Genomic DNA, 26,290 nt, shown 5'->3' with positions numbered 1-26,290 from the left:
CAGGTTTCTGTAAGTGTTACGAATGCTTCATATTGACATATTGTATCTTTGGCAAAGCCTAAGAACCATATTATCTTGTTGGTATGTCTTAGTCTAAGAAATGAGTTATTAGTAGTAATTATGTTACTTGAGCATTTTTATTCTGTACTTTAATCCTGGGTCTCACTTTTGGCTTCATTTCTTTGATTTCATTTCAGAAGCCACTAATGATTCAACAGTAGATGATGTGGTTGAAAATCACGTTGCAGACCAGCTTTCATCAGACATGACACCAAATGCTATGGATACTGAATTTTTAACATCTCCAGCCAATCTTCTGGAACCATCAACCAATCATACAGAGGCCCTTGGTCATGAACATTTAGGAAATAATGACCTCACTGCTGGTGGATTTTTAGAAAATCATGACGAGCCAAGAAATAAAGAACAAAGTGCTGAAGAGAATATACCAGCATCTTCCCTCAGCAAAGGAAAGAAATCGGTGCATTGCAGAAGCCATGAGGAGGTCAACACGGAACTAAAAGCACAAATAATGAAAGAGATCCGAAAGCCAGGAAGAAGTATGTAGAATGAGAGAGAAAACTTGATTTCTTTATGTGTTCAAATAAGCAAAAACAGTCAAATTCACTAAAGCATACATCTGATTCTAGATCAGTCTTGAAGTACTCTCTGAACTCTTCTAAGATTTAAGTTCTTACTGAGCTGGAAAACACTGAATAATCTTGGTGCTCATGGTACTCCAGTGTAGCAGACAGCAGGGAATTTATCTAAAGAGGGCTGTAAGATCTACTAAAAGATACAGTCAGGTAGCTGCCATAACAGGGACCCAGAATCTTGACTGTTATTCCAACTAGGAGTTGAAATTTTAGTAGAACAGCGAACCTGGACAGACTACTAAATGACTGAGTGCTGGGCTGACAGTGTATTTATATTTAACAAGTAGGGCACTTGTATAGCCCAAAGTTCAGTTCTCAACATGCCCCTTCTGCAAGTCCTTTGAAAACCTCTCTACTGCCCGCCACCATGTATGAATTATGATAGCTACCTAGATGTGCTTTAGCCCCAAACCAAAGTCATTAAGACTGTCACATGAGTATGAGAGAACTCTGGGTACAAGAACTGTGAGTAGTGATGTCATCCATTCAGGATATAACCAGGCCATCACTACTGCGATGGTATAATGACATGCAGCGGAAGGGCATTCAGGAACTTGTGGAATCTTGGACAGAGTTAGATCTGGAAACTGAAGCAGTGCCTTTAACCTTTTGGGGTCTTCTCCTTCCAGTGTGTTAGAGTTTAGAATTTCTGTAAAGGCTGTTTGCCTGTTTCTCCAAATGACTGCAGAGCTCTTTAATTCATTCATCTCTAAGCTGGCTTGCTGTCATACTGGGAAGTTTTGGCCAAAAGGGGGGGAGGGGAGGCCTTGGCAAGTTGTTTAATTTTTGATGATACATACTTTCATGCACATATCTAACAAATAGGGCACCTGTATCTATATTAACGGTGGTAACATTTTTACGTGCAATATTTTTGTCTGAGTATATCTCAATGCAAAGAAGCTGCAGGAGAAACATTGTGAGAATACAAATAAAACCAGTTAATTGTTTTTCCTTCTCTTGTTTTAAGAATATGAAAGAATCTTCACTTTACTGAAGCATGTGCAAGGCAGTTTACAAACAAGGCTAATATTTTTACAGAATGTCATTAAGGAAGCATCCAGGTAAAGAAGCTTGTTTGTTACTAAATACTAATGAATAGTTTTCAGTCTGCATACATGATATTTGAATGGCAGTTGTTATGCCCTTGAGTTGATGCATGCATTTGATTCGTTGAAATGTGTGGGTCCCGCCCCCAGCCTCCTTTTAGGTAATTGAAAGTTGTTCATTGAAATACACACACAAACCCTTGAGGAATTATGGGCCTTTTCCCTTGTAAATTATTACATTTCTTTTAAAATTCTTGTTTTTTCTTCTCTGTTGCTTTTTGATGTTTGTTGTAAATCTTTTAATTTTTTCCCCCTTTCTCTATTAATTATTTTAAGTGATTAGAAATAATCTTGAAAGGTAATAATGTAATGTTAGGAAGGTTGAGAATGACTGCTTTAGTTAGGTTTTTTTTTTTTTTTTTTTTTGAGTGGCTTGGGCGTGGGTTACTTGAGTGATCAAAATAAAGCTATACATTTTCATATATGTTGAAATATTTTAAATTATTCAGCTTTTAAAGAAAACTATTCTGTCTTTTGTCAGTTTAAAGCGTGGCTTGAATTTTTAGTGTAGATGATTTTTGACCCAGCATTTTGCTGCATAGCCCAGGCTGGCCTCAAACTTAGATTCGTTCTGCCTTAGTTTTCCCAGTGCTGGGATTCTAGGCGTGTGCCCCTATACTGATGCATCTTGGATCTTGTGTTGCTTGGATCTGTCTTTCAGCCACTTTTGTCGTAGAACTTGGTGCCTGTTTGTATCATTTTACTAGTAAGGAAGCAGTAGGAACAGAACATCCAGTATTTTGAGATACTCTAAAAAACATGAGTGATAGTAATGATTTTGTATATATGATTTTAGCCTACTTATATTTGGTACTGAAGAACATGGTGTGTTCTATATCCTGTGTTGTAGATACCTTATTCCACTTGATGTGCTAGTCCTCAAATGTAGTAGAGCCTGTGATTTTCACATGCTGCTCCCCATTTTCCATTTCCTTTTGTAGGCACTTGCATTCCTTGTTTCCATTCTTTCAATACTCACTTTTCAAAAAGGACTAGATGGTACTACAGTAACTGCTCTGGGATCCAACTTGACTATACTGTTTGGAATCCTTGTGTACATTAGTATTTTTCTCCTTTTATCTTCCTTTTTGGTGATAGGAAGGATGACCACTCTCCCATTGTTCCTAGGACTAGATTCGTTCTTTTAAGGAAAAAACTCTTTGATTCTGTTCTGGTATGCAGAGTAATTTACAGGTCTTTCATCAAGTTTGTACCAGTTTATTTTGTATGTTTGGTACACAAAGGGAGGTTAGAGGACAACTTTTAGGAGTCGAGATTAACACTCAAGTCATCAGGGTTCAGGGTTGGCTGTCTTGCTAGTCCCCAACAGATTTCTTTAAAAAAAAAAAAAAAAACTTTCTTTTATTTGTTTTTTTGAGATTATAGTATTATGACATTTCCCTCTTCCCTTTTCTCTCTCCAAAACCTCTCATATAACACCCTTGCTTTCTTTCAAATCCAGATCCTCTTCTATTAACTGATGTTACATACATATAGCTGCTTGTGTGTGTGTGTGTGTGTGTGTGTGTGTGTGTGTGTATGTGTGTGTGTGACACAATCATATATATATATATAAAACCTGCTTGGTCTGTGTAGTGTTACTTTTGTATGTCTATTTTAAGGGCTGACCATTTGTTATTGCATAACCAATTGGTATGCTCTTCCTGGAGGAAGACTGTTTCTCCCGCTCACAGCATTCTTTAGTTGCCTATTAGTTAGTTCTTTGTGTAGGGTTGAGACCTCATAAGCTTCTTCCCCTGTCCACTTTAGCATGTGTCTATTGGTGTTATCCTTGTTTAACTCATGTTTAGGCATTTCCCAACAGATCTTATGTGTTGGTTTTCATTTTTGTTCTACTTTAAAATAAATAATCTTTCCCAAACCAGTTTTTCTTTTTGAAACTTAATAGTTTATGTATGCTGTCCATTAAGATGTAATTGAGAATGTTTTTACTTTTCTCCCACAGGTTTAAAAAACGAATGCTAATAGAACAACTGGAGAACTTCTTGGATGAAATTCATCGAAGAGCCAATCAAATCAACCATATTAATAGCAATTAAAAGAAAATAGAATGTGGCCACTTATTTCACTGTCTTCTCCAAATACAAAGTAAATACAAGACTGTTGTAATCTTGCATTCATTCTTTGACATGCATTGTTGGCTATTTGAAATACTAAAAACAGTCTACAGATCCTTTCCATCATTTTACAGTGACCTTTTCATTTTGGTTTATTTTTGTAATGTGAAAAGTATCACTAATTTTTTTTTTTAAATTTAACAAACTAAAACTGTTCTCCAAATCCTCCGCTTGTCATTGGCTCTTGCGTGTCAGTTTCCCTCAGGTTATATTTTCTTAAACCAACCTTTAAAATTGTCAGCTCTGTTAAGGTTGAACTTTGCCAAAAAAAAAAAAAAAAAGAAAAAAAAGAAAAAATTAAAAAGAAGTTACTTTGTAATTTTTGGGGAAAAAAAGCACATACATTAAGAACTAGGCAATGTTTTGTATATACAGTTATTTTGGATATATTATTGTAAGTTGTACAAATGTATTTTGAAGAATATTTAAGAAAAGCACTTTTGTTATTCCATCAATAAATGCTCTATTTTACTCTTGTGTGGTTTAGGAAATAATCACATTTAAAGTAACTACTTAAGAACATTCTAAGACAATGGAATTTTAAAGGCCTTGCTTTTAGCATTGAAAAATACACAGTTTAATATTTGTTAAACTATTGTAATTATATGTTACATAACCTGCATTGTCTTTATTAATATATGTTCTTAGTTTTTGTTGGCCATGCCAGCATACTCCACTCTTACTTAGATAATGGGAATGGTTATGCCTGTGGTTGACAGACAGACACGTTTTAAAAAACAATTTTAAAAGTAGATTACTGGGGGTATTACAAGTTTCCTAGCACCCTTTAACCTTTCTCACAGGATTTGGATGACACTCAAGTCTAGCCATTAGTTAGGGCATGGTAGGTTTAGGGTTTGTCACATTCTGAAATGTCTAGTATGTAGTAATTTGGTCCCATGTCATGCTTACATGAGTCCGTGACATGGTAACTCAGAGGGGATCTCTCGGTTCTGACACTGAGACTGTTATTTAGAAGATGACTGTGCTCTTTTCATTTGCCCCCAGACTTGCACAGGATGAGGCTATCTGGTACTTAGGTTCTCTATCCTCACAGGGCTGCACACCCTTACACAGGATGGGACCCTGTGTCCTGACTCATGCACCCATTCATAGATCACTGCTGTGCCTTTTAGTGGTTTGGAGGGATACAGTAGAAAAGGTTAGGATTTTTAGATTTGGAATAATTGAGGGGGGGAAAAGCTTCCAAAATTATTTTTTTAATGAGTTATTTTTAGATTAATAATATTTGGAAATCACATACCCTTAAAAGAAATTGTAAATATTTATGAAGGAAAGCATACATAGAACATTCTTGAGATGTGCTATTTTAGTCAAGGGGATTTGAAACTCTCCCAATACTGAAGACAAACCCTGTAAAGAAAAAGAAGCATTTAATGTGACTTGTAGTATTTTCATATAACAGTTCATTAAACATTTCTTACCTCTTCAAAATACCTGGAAGTAATTGAAGATACAATTTAGAGATGGAATTATTGGAGTCATTGCCTGTAGTCACGCTGCTAAATTCAGTAGGAACTAGACAAAATCCAGATTGACTTTGTGGTTGTGAATTCCATGGATTAAGAGTAAGATCAGTGGGAACACTGGAGTCATTTCAGTAGAAGTTATACTTAAGTTAGAGTACCTGGGGAGCTGTCCTTGGAAGGCTTATCATGTCACAGGCTACTGGTGGAAAAGTGCTCTGATCTTCTGCCTTTATTACTTTTTCCAGAATGTGAACCCTCCAAGAGAGTTATAAAACAGATTCTTCTGTCTCTGCGCTCTCTCTCTCTCTCTCTCTCTCTCTCTCTCTCTCTCTCTCTCTCTCTCTCTCTCACACACACACACACACACACACACACACACACACACACACACACACACACATATCTGTCTGGCATAATACTCTTTACGTGATAATACTAAAACTTAGTCCCAAAGTTTTTGCAGCCTATCAAAATTAATGCTTAAGATCCCATCTCAGGCTTTTTGCCTTTTAAACAATGATGGGCAAGTTATTAGTTAAGCTAGTGAAATTTCTACCGAATCCTTGTCAGCAAAGGTAAGGGTGGGGGGTAGATCTGGGGGTTGGTATTTGTAAGTCTTGGAGGTCATGGAATGATGCTATGCTGGACAAGTGGTACTCTCCAAAAGATTAATATTGGAGTTTTTAGGTAATTTTTTTAGTGTTCTCCTATGTGTTCATTTGTTGATTGATTGTTTAATTGATTACATCAATTTAAGACTTGCAAGCTTTAACAGTGAAGGATGAGGCTTTTTTTTTAAGAGGTTATTTTTTATTTTATGTATTCAGTGTTTTACATACATATATGTAATTGCACCACATGCATGCCTGGTGCCTGTGGAAGCCAGAAAAGAAAGAGGTGTCAGACCCCCTGGAACTACTGGAGTTACAGATTGTTGTGAGTTTCCATGTGGGTGCTAGGAGCCGAGCCTTTACAAGTGAAGAAAATGCTCTTAATGACTGAACCACCTTTGAGCCTCAGCTGAAACTTTATAATCGCTTCGGTAATATCATCATTAAAGTAGCCACTTTGCCTTGGGTAATGTGAACAACCACCTTCCAGAAAGGAAAAGCCACAGGGACTAAGATTTGTGGTGAATTAGGGAACTAGTTTTTGATTAGACCTATATTTTCATTCTGATTACTAGAACAGTTCAAATTTATACCATTGACATGGTGATATCTTTTTCTAGTCCAACAACTTTACATGGCTTTTATACAGTTGAATTTCAAGAATCTGTTGTTTGTCTTCTGATTGTCCCCTTTATTGGATATGAGCTTTTGCAGTGGCCCTTCTGTTCAAGGTTAGTCCTCCCTCTTTGTTTGAGGGTTTAAACTGTGTCTTTTTGTTGTTACCTTTTTTTTTTTTTTTTTTTTTGACATATTCTCTGTTGCCTGCTCTAAGTTATCATGTTTGTCTAGTCGGCAGTCGCTGGTGTTGGAGTGGTCATGGTGAATACTAAATGGACATTGTTATGAACACTCTTCCCAAATGATCCCCAAGTAGATTATTTTCTAGGGAATGACTAGCTACATCCTTTTTGTCATGAAGTGTTCCTTTGATTTTTAACACAAGTTATGGCAGTATACAAATGATTCTCAGATAAAATGATGTTGACAGTATTTCTCCTTTTAACGGTCTATGTTAAACTATACTAAGTTTCATTCAAACTTTCGGTATTTTTTTTTCTTTCCATAAATAAAAGTACTGCCTGATGTTTAGTTAAAGTAGATCCACCTTGGCTTAATTTTATTAATCTTGTTCCATACTGTTGTCTTAAACACTACTGAGAATTGCCAACAACTCTTTACTGAGAATCGCTTCCTTTTGAGGCCAATAATTGTTGGGAGAACAATTAAGGGAAAAAATAGTTGAAAGGCTATTTTGAATCTTGCTGGACTTTAGGGTTAGGGGCATCTGCTTGTCCTGTTGTGCTAGCTAGACTAACCTGTGCCTGTCATCTTTGCATTGAGTCTTCTCTCTCTGTAGTGGCTTGGGAAAGTACTATGACAAGTATTTGGTTTTTGAGAAAGGCCAGCAAACAGCATAGAATTCTGTGCATCGCTAAAATACTAGAGTCTCTAGGTGATTTCTATGATGTATCTTGGCCTGGAAAAACTGTCTTTTCTAAAATGATATGACAGCAACAAGAAAGGCAAGATTTGATTGACTTGTGTTTTCATAGCTTTTTAAGTCTCTAGAGCAGAAATGTACTCAACTAAAAAAGGTCAGCATTAGCTACAAATAAATAGAATGGAAAGGTAAAAGCCAGGAAGAGGTTCCTTTGTACTATGAAATAATTTCCTTTCTCAGGGTGTAAGACAGCAGCAGCTAGGAAAACACCATAGAAAGAGCTAGAAGAAATACTTATTTGAGATTGTAGTGGTTAAGTAAAATTAGGTTGCTAGAGAGATGAAGATAAATGTCTGAATCCAAATTTAAGAGTCAGTACCTGTGCTATGTTCTCTCAGAAGAAAGATGAAGGGCCGATCTGCTTTAAAAGCAGGAGTCCGGGACCTCCTCAGCAGCACCACAGCTGGGGAGAGAATAGACCCTGTCACGTTTCCTGTCCACTGCAAAGCACGTGCAGCTGTAGATACATAGGTACTAACCTTGATTTGTCTTTAAGGAGTCAACACATCTTAGTGACATTTTTCTGTGTGGTACTATGGGAGTGCAAATGGTGAAATTAAAGAGGAAAGATACTACTTAACCAATCCTGTGTCTCATTTTTAAAATATTCCATGAAATAGCTTCCCTCAAAGGTGAAATGCTGTATAATTCTATTCTTTGTTGATTGGGACAATGATACTTTGTTAAAATTGGTATCATTGCTTTTCAAAAGATTTTGGCTTCTGTCATTTAAAAAAAAAAAAAGGCGACATCACACCTGGGCTTGGGTTTAAGTGGTGTGGTTTACTACTGGAGTCAACTGGGCAGACTCAACAAGGCTAGACCTTCGTGAGCCACTCTACACTGCTGAGTACCTGGACTTCTGGATGTACCTGTGGCTGCCGATGACTTGGTGCCCTCCTCTGAAAGCTCCATGTTGGCCTTGTGGGTTGCTTCAGAAACATAAAAGTCATCTTGTCCTAATTCGAAAATGACAGAAACGTGAAGTGACTTACTTACGTTTTCTGTATGCATCATGTATGTGTTTGAAGACTCATAGGTAGTCAGTGCTGCAAGTACATAGGGAGTGATTAGATAGGAAACTGCCATTTTATTGTTTTTCTCCAACTCTCAAAAGCCTTATTCACAAAATTTCATACAGCTTCCCCCAAATTAGTAGAGACTGAACTCATAAAGTTCATTTTAAATGTTAATATTAAAATCTTTAGCCTATATTTCTAGAACTTAGGTAAGTCATTAGGCTCCCAAGAGTGTGTTATAAAGTAGTTACTATTGCCCAGGAAGAAGGTCAAGAAGCTTTTGAGATAATTTCCCCTTGACTGTCTTCTTGGGCTGTAGTTCTTAAGATACTGAAGATAAAGTCACAGGATTGTATTGAGGATAATCCAGTGTTAGAAATGCCTGCTGTTCCTTCCATTCTGTGGAGCTGGCTGTGCTGCTTGGCTAGTTAACATTAACAGCTGGAACCTGCAGAGAAATGTGAGGTTATAGCTGTATGTGTGCTAACACTTTAAAAGATAAGCTTAGCAAATAGTAATGAGAGAACTTAGAAGGCTTGACAGATTTCTGTAATTGAACAATTCTCCAAAGATGAAATAGATGTTGCAAATATATTGTCTGAGAGGAAGTGCTAATCTGGTATCACACACACCCCATCAGAACTGAGAATATCCAGGTTTCAGACCCAAAGCCCATTTCTACCCAACCCCTTCCATTCAAGAAACTGCCTTCAGTAGCACACCATCAGAGAGACTTGGGTCTTAGCAGTCATTTTGATGTATTTAGGGAGCTTGTTAGATTGGTCTGCACTAGACATGCACATGCAAGGAGATGGCCCCTGAAGGTTATATGAGATTAAAAAGGAGCTCAGGGTACACATTCTTGTGTATCATCATTGCAGTGAGACAATGGGGTATCAGATGGTTATTCCCGTTACAGGGAACAACTTTGCTGGCAGTAGAGGACAGGAAGAAGTCAGTAGATGTTCACTTGGTACCAGTGGAGAGTCAGGTTGGTTTAATGGTCTTTTTCTGCTTGACTTTGAGAGAAGAAACAAGATTCTCTGTTAAGGATTAACCACTTGTAGCCCATTGAGCAAACCGTGGCAAAATTCAAGTTTTGTAAAGAGCAGCTTTGATAATCAGTTGAGGCTTTACTGTCTGTGACTTCATTACTATTCCGTCTGAACACTTTGTTATGATTAAATGAGTGAAGCTTCCCTTTGAAACCTCTTGTCAACTAACATACAGCAAATCTGAATACATCTTCTGTAAGCTAAGTCGGGCTGTTTTCAGTGTCTTTGAAACGGCAAGTGCGTTGCTTCAGTAGATTTTTCCCCCACCAGATTCTAAGAATGACCCAATAATTGTTGGTGTTTGCATACCCATAGCTGAGACTACTCATAGCTAGTATGCCACCAACATAACATCTTTGAAGTTAAAGTGGGAGATGCACATTAATAGCTCCCACATTGTTGTGAGTAGGAAACTTTCTTTGAGCTGCCGATATGCTAATGTTTGCTGTTGAGTGGCTCCAGCAGAACTGCAGTACATAGCTTTGAACCCCAAAGCCACCCTCACCTCCCATTTATCCCAGTTTACTAGCTGAACTTTCTGGAAAGCACTTCAGCCAACTATAAACATCAGTGCCCATATTACATGTTACACAGCAAATGTGAAGGATTCTTCTGCCCTTCTTCCCAGCATACTGCCCATTTCTCTTCCATGGCACTATTAAGGATTGCCCCTCCCTCTTAGACTGTTAGCTCTAGCAAGTAGAAATTATGGCATATTCACTTTACTACTTTGCCCAATTTTCAGAATAATGCTTAGTACATACACGTGTCAAAGAAGTGGTTGGTGTATATATCCAGGAGTAAGCACGCTGTGGTCTTTGGCAAGTATTCATTTCTTACCCCCTGGCTTGGTCTACTGTTGGCCACACGTTTGTAAATCATTGTCTGCCTTTTGACATCAGCTCCTCCTCAGGACGGGGATGGGCATCGTTTGCTTCCTTTTGTGTCTCTGATGATGATGATTTCCTTTAGGAAGAGCTACTCGCTTGTCTTTTTCATCCTTTGACTTAGCTACTAAGAAATGACTGGTAGGTGTCTAGTGTACTGTTGCAGCTAACCCAGGATATGAAGTGTCAGGAAGAGTCTTGGGTGGCTCAACTAGCTATAGTTGGTTGCTTTCTCTGTCTTTGCCTCATTCTTTCCTTATTCCTTCCTGTGCAGTGTTGACTGCTCCCTCTGACCCAAGCTAATTCATGCACTTTAGACAATTGGCTTATTGGAGTCATTACCTTGGCTTGAACTTCTTACAGGGCAGAAATGGGAAGCTGACTACCTGCTTATGAAAGCAAAGACTAGAATGGTTTCTAAAGAGTTTTGAGTTTGTACACAAGGAACACCTCCTGAACTGGTGTTTGTATCAAAGCCTGCTGCTGATGGTTCTTAAGGGAGGGGATTACACAGAAAGGGGCCTACCTGTTCTCTCGAGTGAGGAGACTGGAACAATTCAATAACTTTGTGATCTGTAGAGGTGTCAGTGGGGAGGGGGAGCTATATCTAGGCTCAGGTGAGCTTTGAAATGTTGAGTTCTTAAAATAAGAGAAGTGCTTTTTACCTGGGAAAGGAGATTGTTAGTGATTCTGGCTTTGGAACCTAATGGAAAGGAAAGCTTTGTTGGGCTTCCTCGGTAATACAAAATGTGGTGACCCCTTGTTAATTGAAGAGAGGATGGCTCTGTTTTCTGATCGTTTCTTCTCTTGTAAAAACTGCAGATAAGGAGCTGGGTGGCGGTGGTGACGCACGCCTTTAATCTCAGCACTCGGGAGGCAGGGGCAGGTGGATCTCTGTGAGTTCGAGGCCAGCCTGGTCTCCAAAGCGAGTTCCAGGAAAGGCAGAAAGCTACACAGAGAAACCCTGTCTCGAAAAAACAAAACAAAACAAAAAAAAAAACTGCAGATAGGGCTGGTAAGATGGCTCAGCAGGTAGGTGAAGGTTCTTGCCTCACAAATCTGATGACCTTGGTTCAATCCTTGGAACATACATAAAAGTGGAAGGAGAGAACCGACTTTTCAGAGTTGTCTTCTGACCTCCACATGTGTGGATCATGTACTCCCTCCACCCCAGCATGCATGCACAATGTTTAATTTTAAAAACTAAGATATTGTGCCATACAATTGGTAAGGTGGCTGGTAGCTCTCCGTTTGTTCTAATGGCCTTGTCTCTACAATAGGCAGAAGCCCACTGGTATGACATGAGTGGTCTTGGGTCATGTTTAAAGAAGGTCTTTGGAAAGCTATATCTTAGTTGGCAAGATGTATCTATTAAGGGTCAGATATTAAAATTTTTAACTATCACCAATTTCATATCTGTCCCAGTAACTCAGTTTCATTACCAGAGCAAGAAACAGCCTTATATTATTTTTTTGAGACAGGGTTTCTCTCTCTAACAGCTCTGGCTGTCCTAGAACTTGCTCTGTAGACCAGGATGGCCTCAAACTCACAGAGATCCATCTGCCTCTGCCTCTGCCTCCTGAGTGCTGGGATTAAAAGCGTGCACCACCACATCCCGGCAGATTATTTTTAATAAGTGTAAGCTGCTTAATTAATAAAAGCAGGTATTGGGTCATCATTTGTTGATTTCTATATTATTGGCACAAAACAAGGGAAGAAGATTGTTAAGTCTTATCAGTAAGAAACTTGAATACAAGGTCCATATTTAACACATGCTGAATTATTAAGTAAGCCAGATCTTTGAGCCTGTAGTTCAATTCATTTGAACAAATGTAAGTAAATGAATTGGATTAGATGCGAGCCATCTAAATGGTACCCATAAGACTTGGAGACAGGCTGGGGTGATGGCTCATTTGTAAAGTGCTTGCTGTGTAAGCATGAGGACCCAGATTTGAACCCATGTTAAGGTGAAGGGACACGGTGGTGTGTGCGGTTCCAGCACTGCATGGGCTGGAAGGAGTAAGGGAGAAAGGCTTGGAGTCCCGTAGCTTGCTGCCCAGTGTAGCCTAATCCCAGTGAGCATTTCTGTCTCCAAAACAGTGGATCACTTATCATATAGGCCATGGGTATTTTTGCTTATAGTGGGACTGCAAGATGGGTGAAGAACACTACAAGATTGACATTTGAATATGACTTTCTCACATTCTGAGGGAGAAAGGCCAGGAATTATGAAGGAGCAACAGTAAAACGGATTAATGCAGTGGTATGGAAGAAAGGGCCAAGAATAGCCTCAAAGCTGGCTAATTTTTTCCTTCTGGTACTGGGTACCAAACCCAGCACCCTAAAGTTTTTAATTTGGATGACTAAAAGAGTAATAGAATTTCCATTAGCCGAATTCTGAAGCCTTGAGAAGACCACCTGCTTGCCCATTATAAGATAGAATGTGCGCTGGGCAGTGGTGGCGCACGCCTTTAATCCCAGCACTTGGGAGGCAGAGACAGGCTGATCTCTGTGAGTTCGAGGCCAGCCTGGGCTACCACGTGAGTTCCAGGAAAGGCGCAAAGCTACACAGAGAAACCCTGTCTCAAAAAACCAAAAAAAAAAAAAAAAAAAAAAAAAAAAAAAGATAGAATGTGCATAACTTGGCTGTCCCTCGCTCCTTGCCTTTGATCATTTTGCTGTTATATTTTTCCTTTCCTGCAGTGTTAAAGCATGCCTGTTAAGGAAAATGTGTGGCTTGTGGTTCAGTATTGGCCTTGTGTCTAATTGTATACCAAGTACTTTGGACACTAGAAAGCCTAACTATTGTCTTATCTCTGTACATTTAGACAAGTCAAGCGGTGATAGGTAGGTTTTTTTGGGGTGTGTGTTGTGTGTGTGTTGTAGCGTTGGAGATGGAACCCAGGACTTTGTGCATACTCAGCAAGCACTTTATTATGAACTTGTAGCCCCGAGATGGCAAATTTTTAGTACTGTAATTAGATGTTTCCTGCCATGCTTTATTTAATAAGTAACTTGTTGCTGTTCTGTTTGGTTACGTCTAAAGCACAAGCCAGGACTTGATGATCAGACTCTCATTATTTCTGTGATCAAGAAGGATTCTGAACAAAGTTTTAGTACCAGGTATTCCAATGGTCTGGTGTTGAAGATGGTAACTTTCAAGTTCACCAAGTAAAGGCAATGTCAACACTAATGAGAATGTCTGCTGCAGTGTTTTCTGCTCACAGCTAATCTGTAGAGTAGATACAGTCCAGGGCCTTTTGAGTTGGCAAAAGTTGAGAGAGTGGTTCCCTCAAGAAATTCTCCAAGTGATGTTACCATTCCTTTTCCTTTCGGTGTGCAGTGTAAGCTCAGATGACAGGCTACCATGGTCCCTGTGGATCGGCAGCAGCATGGTAACTATGGAAAAGAAGTTGGGCATGGATGCTAAGAAGAAGAGCATCTTGAGGCAAGGTCATGAAAGCACTGGAAATCTGAGGAATGGATGAAGGAAAGGTTTACACTTAGCTCATCACAAAAGGCAGGGGGAGTTAAAGGCAACCAGGAAGGAAAAGGGTTGCAATGGGATGACCATGATGCTGAAGGTTCTGGTGCTGCCTTAGTCTTCATGAGAGTCTGGTCATGGCAGAGGGAGGGCTTTCTACTTATGGCCACTTTCTCCACTGTGAAGGTGGTTTCCAATTGCGTGGTTAATATCCCCAAGGAGCACCCTCACCCACTAAATCTAATCCAAACTTGATGTTATCAGAGGCACCACATTCCTACATAAAGCCAACCACTTCATTCTTTCAATCAAGTGTTTCACTGTCAAAAGCTCTATGGAAACAATAAAGATTCTTTTAATCAGAGTCTAACAAAACTGTCCCAAACATAATGCCCCCCCAAAAATTGGAAGAATTGAAAATTATTACCTGAAATTCCTTTCAGGTTAGCTTTGAGTGGGTCAAAAAGATCAGTGATACCCCATGATCTTAAAATGCTTTTTAAGTCAAACTGATTTTGGATCCGAAACCTGCAAAACAAAAGCAAACTATCAGTTGCTCTTTAGGATTCACACTATTCTCTCACACATGCCGCATGAAGTATGAGGTTCTAACTGGAGATCAGTGCACACTGGACTCCCACCCCACTGTGTTCTTCATTATTCCTTCCCTTGAGTCAGACCTGGGACTAACCTGCCCCCTCTGGCCTTTTCCCCAGAGTGTCTATACTGCTTATTTATGATGGCCCTGTTTTCCTTGACTGCCTTTTAGTAACTCCATTCTTCAGCTATTACTTTCCTACTCAGATTTTCTGACTTTTTCAAAATGGTACTGGAGTTAGAATCCAGGACCCCCTGCATACTCAACTAATATTCTATTTCTTGAGCTCCACTCCTAGCCTAGTCACTCCTGGTTCTTAAAGTCCAATTTGCAAAGTTGTACTCTTAGGATGTACAGTATGTGGTGCACCTCAGTTCAAATCTGGGCTCTGGGAGCCCAGCCACGATCACTTGGACTTTGCTCCTCACATTTGGGTAGAATCTCAGACATAATAGATGCATAAAAGTAGCTCTAGTGCCTTGTGTAGTTTTTTCTACTGTGTAACACATTTTCATGTTTGCTGTGTGCAGTATGTGCCTTTGCTGTGAACAGAGAAGGAACTCAGCCTTGAATTGCCCCGTAAGCCATTGAGCGCAGAAAGAATCAGCACATCAGCATTTCCCCAGGAGAAAGCACTTATTTGCTGTTGAAGAAGCCTTCAAATAGACTGCATCTGCCATTTGTCTTTGAAAATAAAAAAACAACAAATATAATTTAAATGGTCTTTTGTATAAACCATACATAACTAGCAAAAAAATATGTTGACATTTCTCAAACTATTCGGCCCACTTCTGAAATTGTCTTAAGCACAGAGAACATCCTTTTCGAAAACTAAACGCTGAATGTAACACTTAGCGCTATGGACCTGGTTTTTCAGTTTGGTTCCTCTCATCAGGAACTTCTTATTTTACAGACTCAGTGGCAAGTTCCCTGACCTCTATTTCCTGGTTGTATTTCTTTGTGAAATGAGCATGACAGCAATCAAATCAAATCTAAACAGGGTTGTGACAATTCACTGCAGAGTAAAGAGTTCAGTACAGTGCCCAGCATGGCCTGGCACTTAGCATTGTGTTTTCACGGTGGCTCACAACAATATTAAGAAAGTTAAAGTCTCTTTGAAACCAAAGACGTGGGTGAGAAAACTGAAATCCCATGTTTTAGTAAAGTAGCAGCAACACAAGTCAGGTCTGACTTCGAAAGATTCCAGGGGTGTTCCTGTATGATCATGAAAGCAGAACTAGAAGAAACGTCACAGGAACTCTAATAAACAGCCAAGAAGCTGCTGCCTAGCCTGTACAGAAGCTAGACTAGGGCATTAAAGAAAACATGTTCCATATGAATTCTCAACAACATAGTAGGGATTGGCTTGAAATGAATTGGGTCCAAATTGAATCCAGCATCACATAAATCCTGCCACAATCAAGTAGACTTTATTGCAAGAATGCAAGACATGAAAATAAGATAACTGTATGCGCCATGGTCTACTTTGCAGTGATTTTAGAAGAGACTCGACCCCCAGGGAACTTCTCCTTAGCCTAAGCTCATTTGACAAGCTAGCCCAGTAGGAGGATCGGCCTTGGAGTCTGACTGCTAAGCCCCACTGGTTACCATACTGATTCCCCTGTAAGGAAGATGCAGCTACTCACCTGGGGAGGAACACATCCATCCTGGTTCTCTTCAGCCTGGTGGCCCAGAGATGGATGACTCTGGCTGTGAGGTGCGGTTCAATGAGGTCCAGAGGGGTGTCCTTGTCTTTTGGAAGCACCAGGAACAAACTGGCCACCCTTCCCAGGTACAACAGCTCTAGAACATCTACTTTATGGCCCGCAGCATCCTGGAACTGACCTAAGGGTTCAGTGGGTCAGGAATTAGCTCTGTCTTAGGAGCCAGGGACACCATACATGCCATAACCTGGGGTAGGCAGACTTACAAGACAGCAATAGTAAAGGAGAGTGCCAATTTCAGCCTCAGGAAGCAGTCTGAGTATGAGAACTGTTGGGTGACTTGGCCCCTTTACTGACCCTAAAGCCCTCTAAGATCTCCCATGGGGCCTTACTCAAGGATCCATAGCAGCTAAGCCTGCTGGGGCAATGTCTTGAGGGAGCTTGACCAGTCTGTGCTTATTGGGGGCCAGGATCTTTGTCTTGCATCTTGTTTTTCAAGAAAGGCTTTAAGTCTACATTTCCTATGAAAAATCCCCAACTCTTGAAACACCTCACAGACCCAACAAAACACACATCCTGGCTGCATTTGTCTTGAGGACTGATCGTGTTCAACTGTGACGTAAACACATAGTTCTCAGGCTGGGCACCTGCGAGTTTGTGGGTAGAGAAAATTGCTGGTTGAAGACAAGTCCAGGCCACCAGGCAGAGTGTGATTGCAGAAGGATGTGATGGGACAGGTGGCAGATTGCAGCAGAACACACTGGGCTAGAGGAGGGATGGGGTGCTGCTGGGGGGATTTAGGGAGAAAGGGGGAGATGAGTGTTAGCTGTGGCTCATCCTTAGCACAGAGCCGGCTGGCATCTATAGCATACATGAGCCCACCAGGCATCTGCTGACACTGGGAACCTCCCCCACTGATCAGGACAAGTAACCATAGGCAGGAGGGCCACATGGAGCAATGGCATTTCAGGACCAGGGGGTCCTGTAGTCTGGAGGCCTTTTAGCCCTCATTTGGTCCAGGCTGGGTGTTCTGCCACGAAAGTGTCTTCTAGGAGAGGTGTTTGGTCCAGGCATTTTTGATTTCATACGATCATGTTCATACTCAGTGCAGTGGCCAATGCCAGGCATGAAATGGGGTTCTCTTCCACATTTGTGTCCTCGGCATCCGGATGGACCACCATCCAAGGCCCCTCTGTAAGTCTCCTGCGACTCTGCTTGCTTTCCTTCACTCACCCATGTGTCCATCCAACCCTGTAACATAGAGACCACCTCCCCTCTCTTGTCTGAGTTGCTGGCTAACTTTCTGATGTGAAGGGGAGGGGGACTCACCATAGCTGACCTCTGCCACTTGGTGCATCGCTGGGACTTGAAGGATGAGGCCGTGGGCACAGGTGAAAGGCAGGGCCTGTGAGGCCAGGGAAGAGAATCTCCTCTGCCAGGTACTTTGGAAGGTCATGGTGCTCATGATGGAGAGCTGAGTAGACAGAGCACCAGCCTGTCCCCACAGTGGGCTACCTGGGCCCTCACCTATAGATAGAAGAGCTTGTTTCTCTCTCTCCCTCCCTCTCCTCTCCCCACTCCGGCCTTCCTCCCCCCTCCTCCCGATTCATGTTATTTTCAGTTTATCAGAGAAGCTTTAATTCCGTATGCTCAAGGGACCCACAGTGGCTGGCTGCTAACTGGCTTTGAACTTATTGTCATGGAAATGGGGAGTGAGAACTCAGGCTCCCAGTGCCCACCCCCCTATAACCGCACTCCCCACTCAGGGGCTCAGGGACAGTGAGGCACCTTAGAATTTGAACTGCAGCCTTCTTATTAGCATGTATTCATTATAGTCTCCCTCCCTCCCTGTTTCTCACTGGTGCCCAGAATGCCCCGGGTCTGTTGAGTCATTTCCCAGAGATCAGCAGGCAGTCTCCCCAGGCAGATGCTTGCAGGGAGCTCTAGAGAAGACTTCACTCTGTCACCCCCATCTTGGGGGCCACTAATTGCTGGGCTGCATCTCTCACCACACCTTTGCTGAGGCAACTACGATCTGAACACAGTCTGCGGAGGGCTGCGGTTAGAACATCATGTAAGAACAGGAAGGAGCAAGCAGACCATCCCTACAGGGACAGTTTCTGTTCCAGGCCTTCAGTTGTTTAATAAACACACTCTGGGCCAAGTTCTGCCTAAATGCTTGAAGAAATCTCCCTGACTTTTTGGTGTCGTTCCTCATTTCCCAGATGAGAGGAGTGGGGTTCAGAGAAGTTGCCCACATACTACCATCCACCCAGTCACCCCCCAAAAGATCCTTGCTTTTGAATCTGAGCATATTCACCAGCTCCATAGTCATCGCTTCGAATAGCTACACCAAGTCTTCCTTTTTCTTAAGGGGAAGCCAGGCTGTGAGTTGAGAACACCTATGTTGAATTTTGAGTGGGTTCCCTGGCAGCTCAAGGAGGAGACAGGGAATCACTCCTTAATTAAAAACATATTTTAACTATGTGTCTATGTGTTTGTCTCCGTGGGAGTATGTGCACATGAGAGCAGGTAGCCTTGGAGGCTAGAAGAGGGTATCAGATCCTCCACAGGGGGTTAAAAGCAGTTGTGGGCTTCCAGGTCCACCCTCTTCATAGCTGAGCCATATCTCTGGCTGCAAAGATCACTCCTTGTAAAATAAATTGCTGAAGACAGCAAAGAGCATTTGAAAATACTGAGGGAGTGCAGCACTCAGTCTACATGCATCCCAGCTTTCTGTTTGTGTGTTTGTTTCTTGGTCTTCTAAGACAGGGTTTCTCTGTGTACCTTTGGAGACTGTCCTGGTCTCACAGAGATCCGCCTGCCTCTGACTCCCAAGTGCTGGGATTAAAGGCTTGGCCTCTGCCCTGTTTTTAAGCAACACTGGATCTTGAACATTCTCCATTTATCTGAGTCTTTTGTGTGTTTACCAAGAACACTGCAGCCAGTCTACCTGGATTAGAATCCTGGCTTGGCGGCCCACGGACAAGCAAGAAACTCAACCCTTGCTGCTTTGGTTCCTCCATTTGTGAAAAGGAGACAGCCCCCACCTTTTAGACTCAATGGGCGGGTGAAATGGAATCCGATTTCAAACAGCACTAAATAAATAGATGAAAGGCTAGCAGGTGTTTGTGACTTCCACCCACTTCATAACAATCATAGCACACGGTGGTACCACTGATGATTGGATTATGCATAGCAAAACTCCAATAGAACCAAGTGAAACATTAATTAGAACTTGTCCTTGTGTGTGTTTCCTTAACCTAAGTTTCCCAGAAGCTACTTTTCTGCCCACACCCCCCCCGCAGCCCCCCCCTCTGCATTTTGCTGTCTGTCACCTGGGGTTAATTGTAGGTGAAAACAGAACTCGGTGAGAAATGGCCTGGGGAGAGTGACATGGGGCAAATCCCGTAGGGTATTTCCAGAGGTGATAGGCTCTGAGGAACACCTTTCCGTGTGCCCATGTGCTCAAGTATGGGTGTTTATGTGCGCGGATGTGTGTATTTATGCTGGGGTGTGAAAGAGGAGGAACCGAGGAGACACAAGCCAGCTTTGGTTGTTTCACAGAACATGGACGTCACCGTCACTCAAAGGCAGATCTGCCGTCTCAACCTCTGCCGTAATTCAGGGCATCCTGAGCCTCACCACGGCTTCTGACAAATGATGGGTGATGACACTATTTCTTTCCAGCCCTCTGCCCTTGGCCTCGCCAAGGAGGATGGTTTGCCTCTTACCTGTGCTCTGTCTGGCTGTGCCTTTAGAGACCTCCAGGGTGGTGCTGTTGGGCTCACTAAAGTTGCCTGGCTCCAGAGTGCTGTTGGCCCACCCGGAGACCTGCTCCACAAAGCAGGGGGACAGAGACGTTCCGGTTTGCATGAAAAGGGTGCAGGCCAGCTCCATCCCGATGCCCTGACTGGAGCTGTGCAGTGTGGTATAAACAGCGTGCAGGAACGCTCTCACTCTCGGGTCTGTGAAAAGGGAGTGCTTTAAGGGCTTGCACAGCTCCCGTCTTGCAGGTTGTCTCAGAAGGTGTGTCCCCCCCAAAAAATCCCTCACTGGAAATGGCATAGCTACCCGAGTCGAAATCCACCTAACCCTGTAGCTTAAAAGTTGGTCCGCAAACATGCTAGATCATGAACAAATGTAGCTGAAAGGGAGTCTGCTGATGCCTTGGAAGTGGCAAAGCTGCGCTTTCCTGACTTCCTGATTCAGGGACATTGCTGAGTTCCTGGAGATGAGTGTAGCAAGCTTTTTTGTCGGCCACCAGCGCACAAACATGGAGACATCTTATTGATTATGAAAGCTTGGCCATTAGGTTAGGCTTGTCCCACTAGCTCTTATAATTTGAATGAACCTGCTTCTATTATTCTACATTCTATCACATGGCTCAGTTACCTTTTCTCTGTCCCATATGTCCGACTTGTTCTGCGACCTCTTGGCATTTCTGGTGCACCTAGATTCATCCTTCTGACTTCCTCCTTCTCTGCCTGGAAGTCCCGCCTATCCTCTCCTGCCTAGCTATTGGCCATTCAGCTTTTTATTACACCAATCACAGCAACACATTGTCACACAGTGTATAAATATTCCACAGCAGGAGAACCTAGAGCTGGGATCTGGCAGGTCCATTGTGCCATGATGGAATTTCTAAGATGGACCTAGAGAGTTAGATATGTGCAGTATTGTAACAATGGTGGGCAATGACTAAGGAGCTGCTGTCCAAGTTAGGCTTTGCTGTGATTATGCACTACAAGCAAAGGCAACTTGGGGAAGAAATAGTTTATTTTACTTTACCTTACAGTTTACAGTCCCTCAATGAGGGCAGGAACTCAAGGCAGGAATCTAGAGGCAGGAACTGAAGCAGAAACCACAGAAGACCGCTGCTTCCTGGCTTGCTCCGTGTGTCTTGCTCAGCCTGCTTTCTTATACAACCCAGGGACTAGCTGTCCAGGTGGCAGCACCCACAGTAGACTGGGTCCTTCCACATCCATCATTAATCAAGGAAATGTCACACAGTCTTGCCTACAGGACAATCTGAGGGAAGCATTTTCTCAACTAAGGTTCCTCTTCCCAATGTGTCAGAACATCTGCCTTGTCAACATATCAAACCTAAGTTCTCGAATGTAGGGTCTTACTGAACTAACCCCCCTGCTCTCTTAAACTTCTCTTGTCAGATGTTCCATCACAGCAAAGAGAAACAACAACAACAACAATACAGCCTGGGACTGCTGTTCTTAGAGCCAGAAATAGTAGCAGAGTGACCATCCTGAAGTGGATTTTTATGTGATTTCTTGTCTCCACTGAGCCTGACTAATCCCTGTCCATCTACACACAGAGAAGCTCGTTTACATACATTCCAGAATGTGTAATGCTAGAATAGATTTTTAAAGCTTGATGCTGTCTACAAACATTGTACACAACACTCCACAGTCCCAGTTATAACGAATGCTCTCAGCAACACTTTGAAATAAAGGCTGTGGTCCTTCTGTTGTAGGGAGGAGGCAGCTGAGGCTCAAACCCATTCATCACTTGCTTAGGGTCACCATGTCGGAGGTCGTGCTGTCTCCTCAGCCTGTGGCCCTCAGGAAGAGGAATGTCTGGGCTTGAGAAGACCCTGCTTGGGGGATCTCTGTTCTCCTGATGAACAGGAGGTGTGGAGCACATAGACTTTTGGGGTGGGGTGGGGGCTATATTTACTACATTCTAGAGCCTTCTAGAGGGGCAGAAGTGAATGGTCTGAGAGCTGAGACAAGGCTCTCCAAGCTCTCTGAGAGGAACCATGTCTCTGCTGGCTTCCACTCAGCCTCCTTCCTCCAAAGTAAAAAGGTGTTGGGAGAGTGCCTAGAATTAAGTAGTTGTAACAGGGTGCTGAGAGAGAAAAGGAAGAAGAAAATAAACCCACAGGACCTGAAAAATCATCCTTTTAGTTTATTTGACAGGTGACTCCAAAGCTGGTGGATCTGGGCTCTGGAAGGTTCTAGACTCTGGAAGATTCATGTCTATAAAAATTTCAAACTATGAGAAATGTCTTTCAAATACAGATATTTTAATTTTCAAGAACTCTGAGAGGGGTGTGTGCAGGTGCTCCCCAGCAGGCGTGGTTGGGATGGGAGGAGAATGAAGCTGCCTCTGATGGGGAAGAGAGAAAGCAAGGTGCTTATAAATTGATGCAACTGCTTCCTGGCCCCGGTGGGGCTGAGGAACTGTAGAGAGAGCACAAGCTTTGGAATCAACAACCTGGAGCTGAAACCCTGGCTCTGTCACCTGCCACTGGGTCAGATGGGCTTTGCCAAGCCATTTATCTCTTGTGTTAGTCTGTGAGGATCAAATGGCACAGATGCAAAAGAGAATTCAAATTACTAAACAGAATTCTTTCCCTGGGACTGGACCACCTTCCTTTCTGAACCCTCTGTGCTAAAGTGGTCTCATTAATTTACCTAGAAGAATAATGAAAATGCTTAGAAGCTGGAGCATTGGGGAATTGTGCATTCCCCATAGACACAAGACCCAGAGAATCCAGGCTGGATCTGACTTGAAAGCCTGCTCCCCGAGGACTCGTTTTCACAGTATTGGGAGTTGCTGTGCAAGCTTCCAAGGGAGGGAAGCAGCCAGTAGTCTTACCCAGCAGAACTATAACTATGACCAGCATGGCACAAAACCCCAGAGGTGTAACAGTGGTAAACATACGTTGTCAGTAGCCCACAGCTCTCTAATTGAATGTAAGACCCACTCAACAAGAGGGAAATCATCCTTGGTATGGGTAACCTAGCCAACCACCCGGATCTTAGAGGAGAACCTGCAACCACTGCTTTACTAACCAGCATAATTCCTAAGGGCATTCCAAATATCTAGTCTTTATACCCACAGATAAGAGTAGCTCTCAACCCTCACCAAAGAAACCTCTCCTTGAAACAGATTGGAGACCATTTACAGAACACCACAACCGGTCAAATGCAGTGCATGATTCTGTAGTGCCCAGACCCAGTAGATAACACCTGCAGCACAACTCCTTCACCTCAGGAAACACAGTGAGGGAGAGGGGGCTGAAAGGCTGTAAAAATGAGAGGACCAAGAAATCTACTGTGAGACTGTGTCTCCCACAAATGACAGGGACGTTTTACCCATGCAAGCAGGGCAACGATAGACGTGCTAATATAGAAGGGAAATCTCCTGGAGTCTTAGCCCTAGAAAAAGAACTACAGGCAACTGAGGAATGCTGAGAAAAGAAGAAATAGCCTCCCCCACGGAAGAGCCCTCCCCTAATTGGTTATCCAATACCAAGTGGTCAAACCCTGAAATCGTACATATACAAGTAACATTAAGTGGACTGAACAGGTTGTGTTTATATATTTAGGTATTTATGTGTGTGTGTGTGTGTGTGTGTATCAATAGCAAATAAAAAGAGGCCACGATTTCAAGAAGGAGCAAGGGGGTTGGAGGTATACATGGGAAGGAGCTGAGGGAGGAGAGGAAAGAGGGGAAATGATGTAATTATATTTTAATTAAAAATGAAGAATATATTAAAAGTTAAATTCTGTGTATATGAACGCAATGCTCCCAGAAGCCAGAAGACGGTGTTGAAGCTGGAGTTGCAGGTGTTTATGAGCTCTCTGGCATGAGTGCTGGGAACCAAGTGTGGGTCCTCTGCAAGAGAAGCATGTGCTTCTAACTGCTGTGCTATGGACATCTTTCCAGTCCTGTATTACCTTGTAAAAGAAAAGCTGGGCTGTGGCAGGCAGCTGGCATTGGTGTATGACTGTAAGCAGGGCACAACACAACTAAAATGGAGAGAGTGATGAAGAGACTCTGAGGATGGCCTGTCCCTGTTCTTACTGACTGATGATGGCTCCAGGCGAAGCTAGAGCAGTGTGTGGTTCAGAAATGTAAGGGGTTTGTTGTCCTGCAATAGAATTCCTGACACCTGGACAGGATCTAATGGGCTCTGTGGAAGCCCCATTTTCATCATCATAGTTGTCAGCCAGTTAGCCAGGTAGCATGATGGCATCCAGTCTCGGAACTGACCCTGTCTTGCACGTCCCACTCTAATCACCCTGACTTGTGTGAGACTCTGTGGAAGGCTGATGGGCCTGCCTTTTCCTTTGCATCTGCATTTCTGCTTCCTGGCCAGGTCACATATATTATTTTCTGGGGATCCTCTGACCTGCTGGTGGAATCACAAAAACACTTGACACCCATCCCCATCTACAAATACACACATGGCACCCACCCCCTCTACAAATACACACAGCACTGACCCCCATCTACAAACACAGACGGCACCCACCCCCATTTACAAACACACACGGCACCCACTCCATCTACAAACACACACAGCACCCACCCCCATCTACACGTGTTGTTCCCCTGAGACCGAGTTGCCTTCAGAGTTCTCCTTACGTACACAAGCCAAGTCCCTAAGCAGTCGTGGCCCTTCTAGGGAGAGCACCACAACTCTTGGTGAATCGTGCTCTGCTGACTGTAACGGGAGCCCGTGGACCTGTCCACTCCTATGGTTCATAGCTGCTGAGAACAGCAAAGGTCTAAAAACTACCTTGAGTTTCAGTTGTCACGGGAGAGAACAAACCCATCTGTTATCCAGCTGGAGTGTAAGACTTGTTTCAGCAGTGGCCAGCGTGTGCACCCAGGAGGACAGGCAGTTCAGGCGGCACTTGGTACCTGACCTGTTGAGTGCCAACCTTGGCTTGCCAGCTCAAGGGTCCACGGCAAAGGAAGCCGTGGCCAGGCTGGGTTGACATTATTTCTTGTGACATTATTTCTTCTGACAAATCTTAATTCATACAAAGACCACTCGTGTCATTTTTAGTGACAGGTTCATTGTTTTGAGATGGGGTTTTTGCTCCATAACTGGAACTGAGAAATTTGCCTCAGCCGCCACAGTAAGCTTTTTATTGGCATCCTGTTCTGAGACTGACAAGGGAAGGTGATGTTTGCCGTAGCCTATAGTTGGTCAAGTGCTGAGCTGCATTAGGAGTGTAGGTTCAGGTGGGCTGAACTGTGTCCTGAAGACTCTTATCACTGTCAGGGGAGCTGTTCTGAGATACACAATACAAAGATTTAAGCCGATGAATTGAGCACTGGCCGGAAATCACAGAATCATGACAATAGGTTGGCCAGAAGCATGGTCTTGGATCTAAACAGTTTGAATTAAATCCAGCCCTGCCACTGATTGGCTATGTGACCCAGCAAGTTGCCTCCACCCTGTGCCTATCTACTTCCCCAGATAAAGATGGAAATGACATCATCAACCTCAAAAGGGTGTTGAAGCAATCAGTGAATGTTTACAAGGTGTTTCCCATGCTGCCCAGCTACAACAGGCACAATAACAGGGGGCGGGGCTTGCTCAAGACTGACGTACTGCCATGAGGCTGGAAGGGAGGCTGCACAGTTGAGAACAAGCATGGCTGTAACGTCTGAGTGCTTCACGCACGCACGCACGCACGCACGCACGCACGGCCATGGGAGCTGAGCTCCCCATTCCTGAGAGCACGGGAGCAGAGAGGAGCAGGGACCAGGCAAGAGAGAAAAAGCCTCTTACCTTGCACGGTATACCCCAGGGCACTTGCCAGTTGCCAGCCAGTGTTTCCCCGGGCTCCAAACTGCAGGATCTCCAGGGAGAGGGACACACTGGCGGGGGAGATGACAAAATTTGTCCCATTCCTCTCTGCTGCTGCACTCCGGTAGAGGTGAAGGGCAAACTCGGTCTTCAGCAACCACAGGCCTTCACTGAGGGGGCTGCTTCCTCCTGCCGAGGAGCAGGAGGAGAGAAGAAAGAGGGTGACCAGCAGGAGAGGCGGCATGGAGGCTGGGTACCTGCAGTTCAGAGGGAGGAAAAGCAGAAGGAGATGCTGGCTGGCGGCAGTGATGACAGCTTGTCCCATCGCCTGAGAACCACGGCACCCAGCTTTGTCTCCAGGGGCCGGGAATGGCCAAAGACCAGGCTTGCTGAACTTTCTTGATTACTCACCGTGATCCTCCTACCTGTCTAGGTTGCTTGACTGGG

At 43.1% G+C, this 26,290-nt stretch overlaps 2 protein-coding genes across 35 annotated transcripts in view; one reads left to right on the top strand and one right to left on the bottom strand.

Annotated features, from left to right (window-relative positions):
- The window catches only part of Ints6 (integrator complex subunit 6), a 91,204-nt gene extending 75,883 nt beyond the window's left edge, over positions 1 to 15,321 (top strand). For 21 of the 34 annotated variants that reach the window (XM_076545155.1, XM_042284990.2, XM_042284992.2 and 18 more), the window contains 3 exons: positions 198 to 560; positions 1,627 to 1,720; positions 3,732 to 3,884. In XM_076545155.1, coding sequence (XP_076401270.1) covers positions 198 to 560; positions 1,627 to 1,720; positions 3,732 to 3,825 — 551 coding nt within the window. In that variant the 3' untranslated portion in view covers positions 3,826 to 3,884. Of the gene's footprint in view, positions 1 to 197; positions 561 to 1,626; positions 1,721 to 3,731; positions 3,885 to 6,624; positions 6,736 to 13,869; positions 13,980 to 15,138 lie in introns of those variants that run through there. The other 13 variants (XR_013042471.1, XR_006075946.2, XR_013042473.1 and 10 more) reach the window with 6 other exon arrangements.
- On the bottom strand, positions 4,186 to 26,087 carry Serpine3 (serpin family E member 3). The gene is made up of 7 exons (XM_016002768.3): positions 25,826 to 26,087; positions 20,007 to 20,240; positions 17,602 to 17,799; positions 16,255 to 16,453; positions 14,438 to 14,538; positions 8,438 to 8,524; positions 4,186 to 7,968 (listed from the first exon to the last, which is right to left on the bottom strand). Exons 1-7 carry the CDS (start codon positions 26,085 to 26,087, stop codon positions 7,871 to 7,873), a joined length of 1,179 nt encoding a protein of 392 aa, XP_015858254.3. The 3' UTR covers positions 4,186 to 7,870.
- Between the last annotated feature and the right edge of the window lie 203 nt (positions 26,088 to 26,290).

Source organism: Peromyscus maniculatus, chromosome 9 (genome assembly GCF_049852395.1).
Source record: "Peromyscus maniculatus bairdii isolate BWxNUB_F1_BW_parent chromosome 9, HU_Pman_BW_mat_3.1, whole genome shotgun sequence".
NCBI lineage: Eukaryota > Metazoa > Chordata > Mammalia > Rodentia > Cricetidae > Peromyscus > Peromyscus maniculatus.
This window is presented reverse-complemented; position numbering and strand designations above follow the sequence as displayed.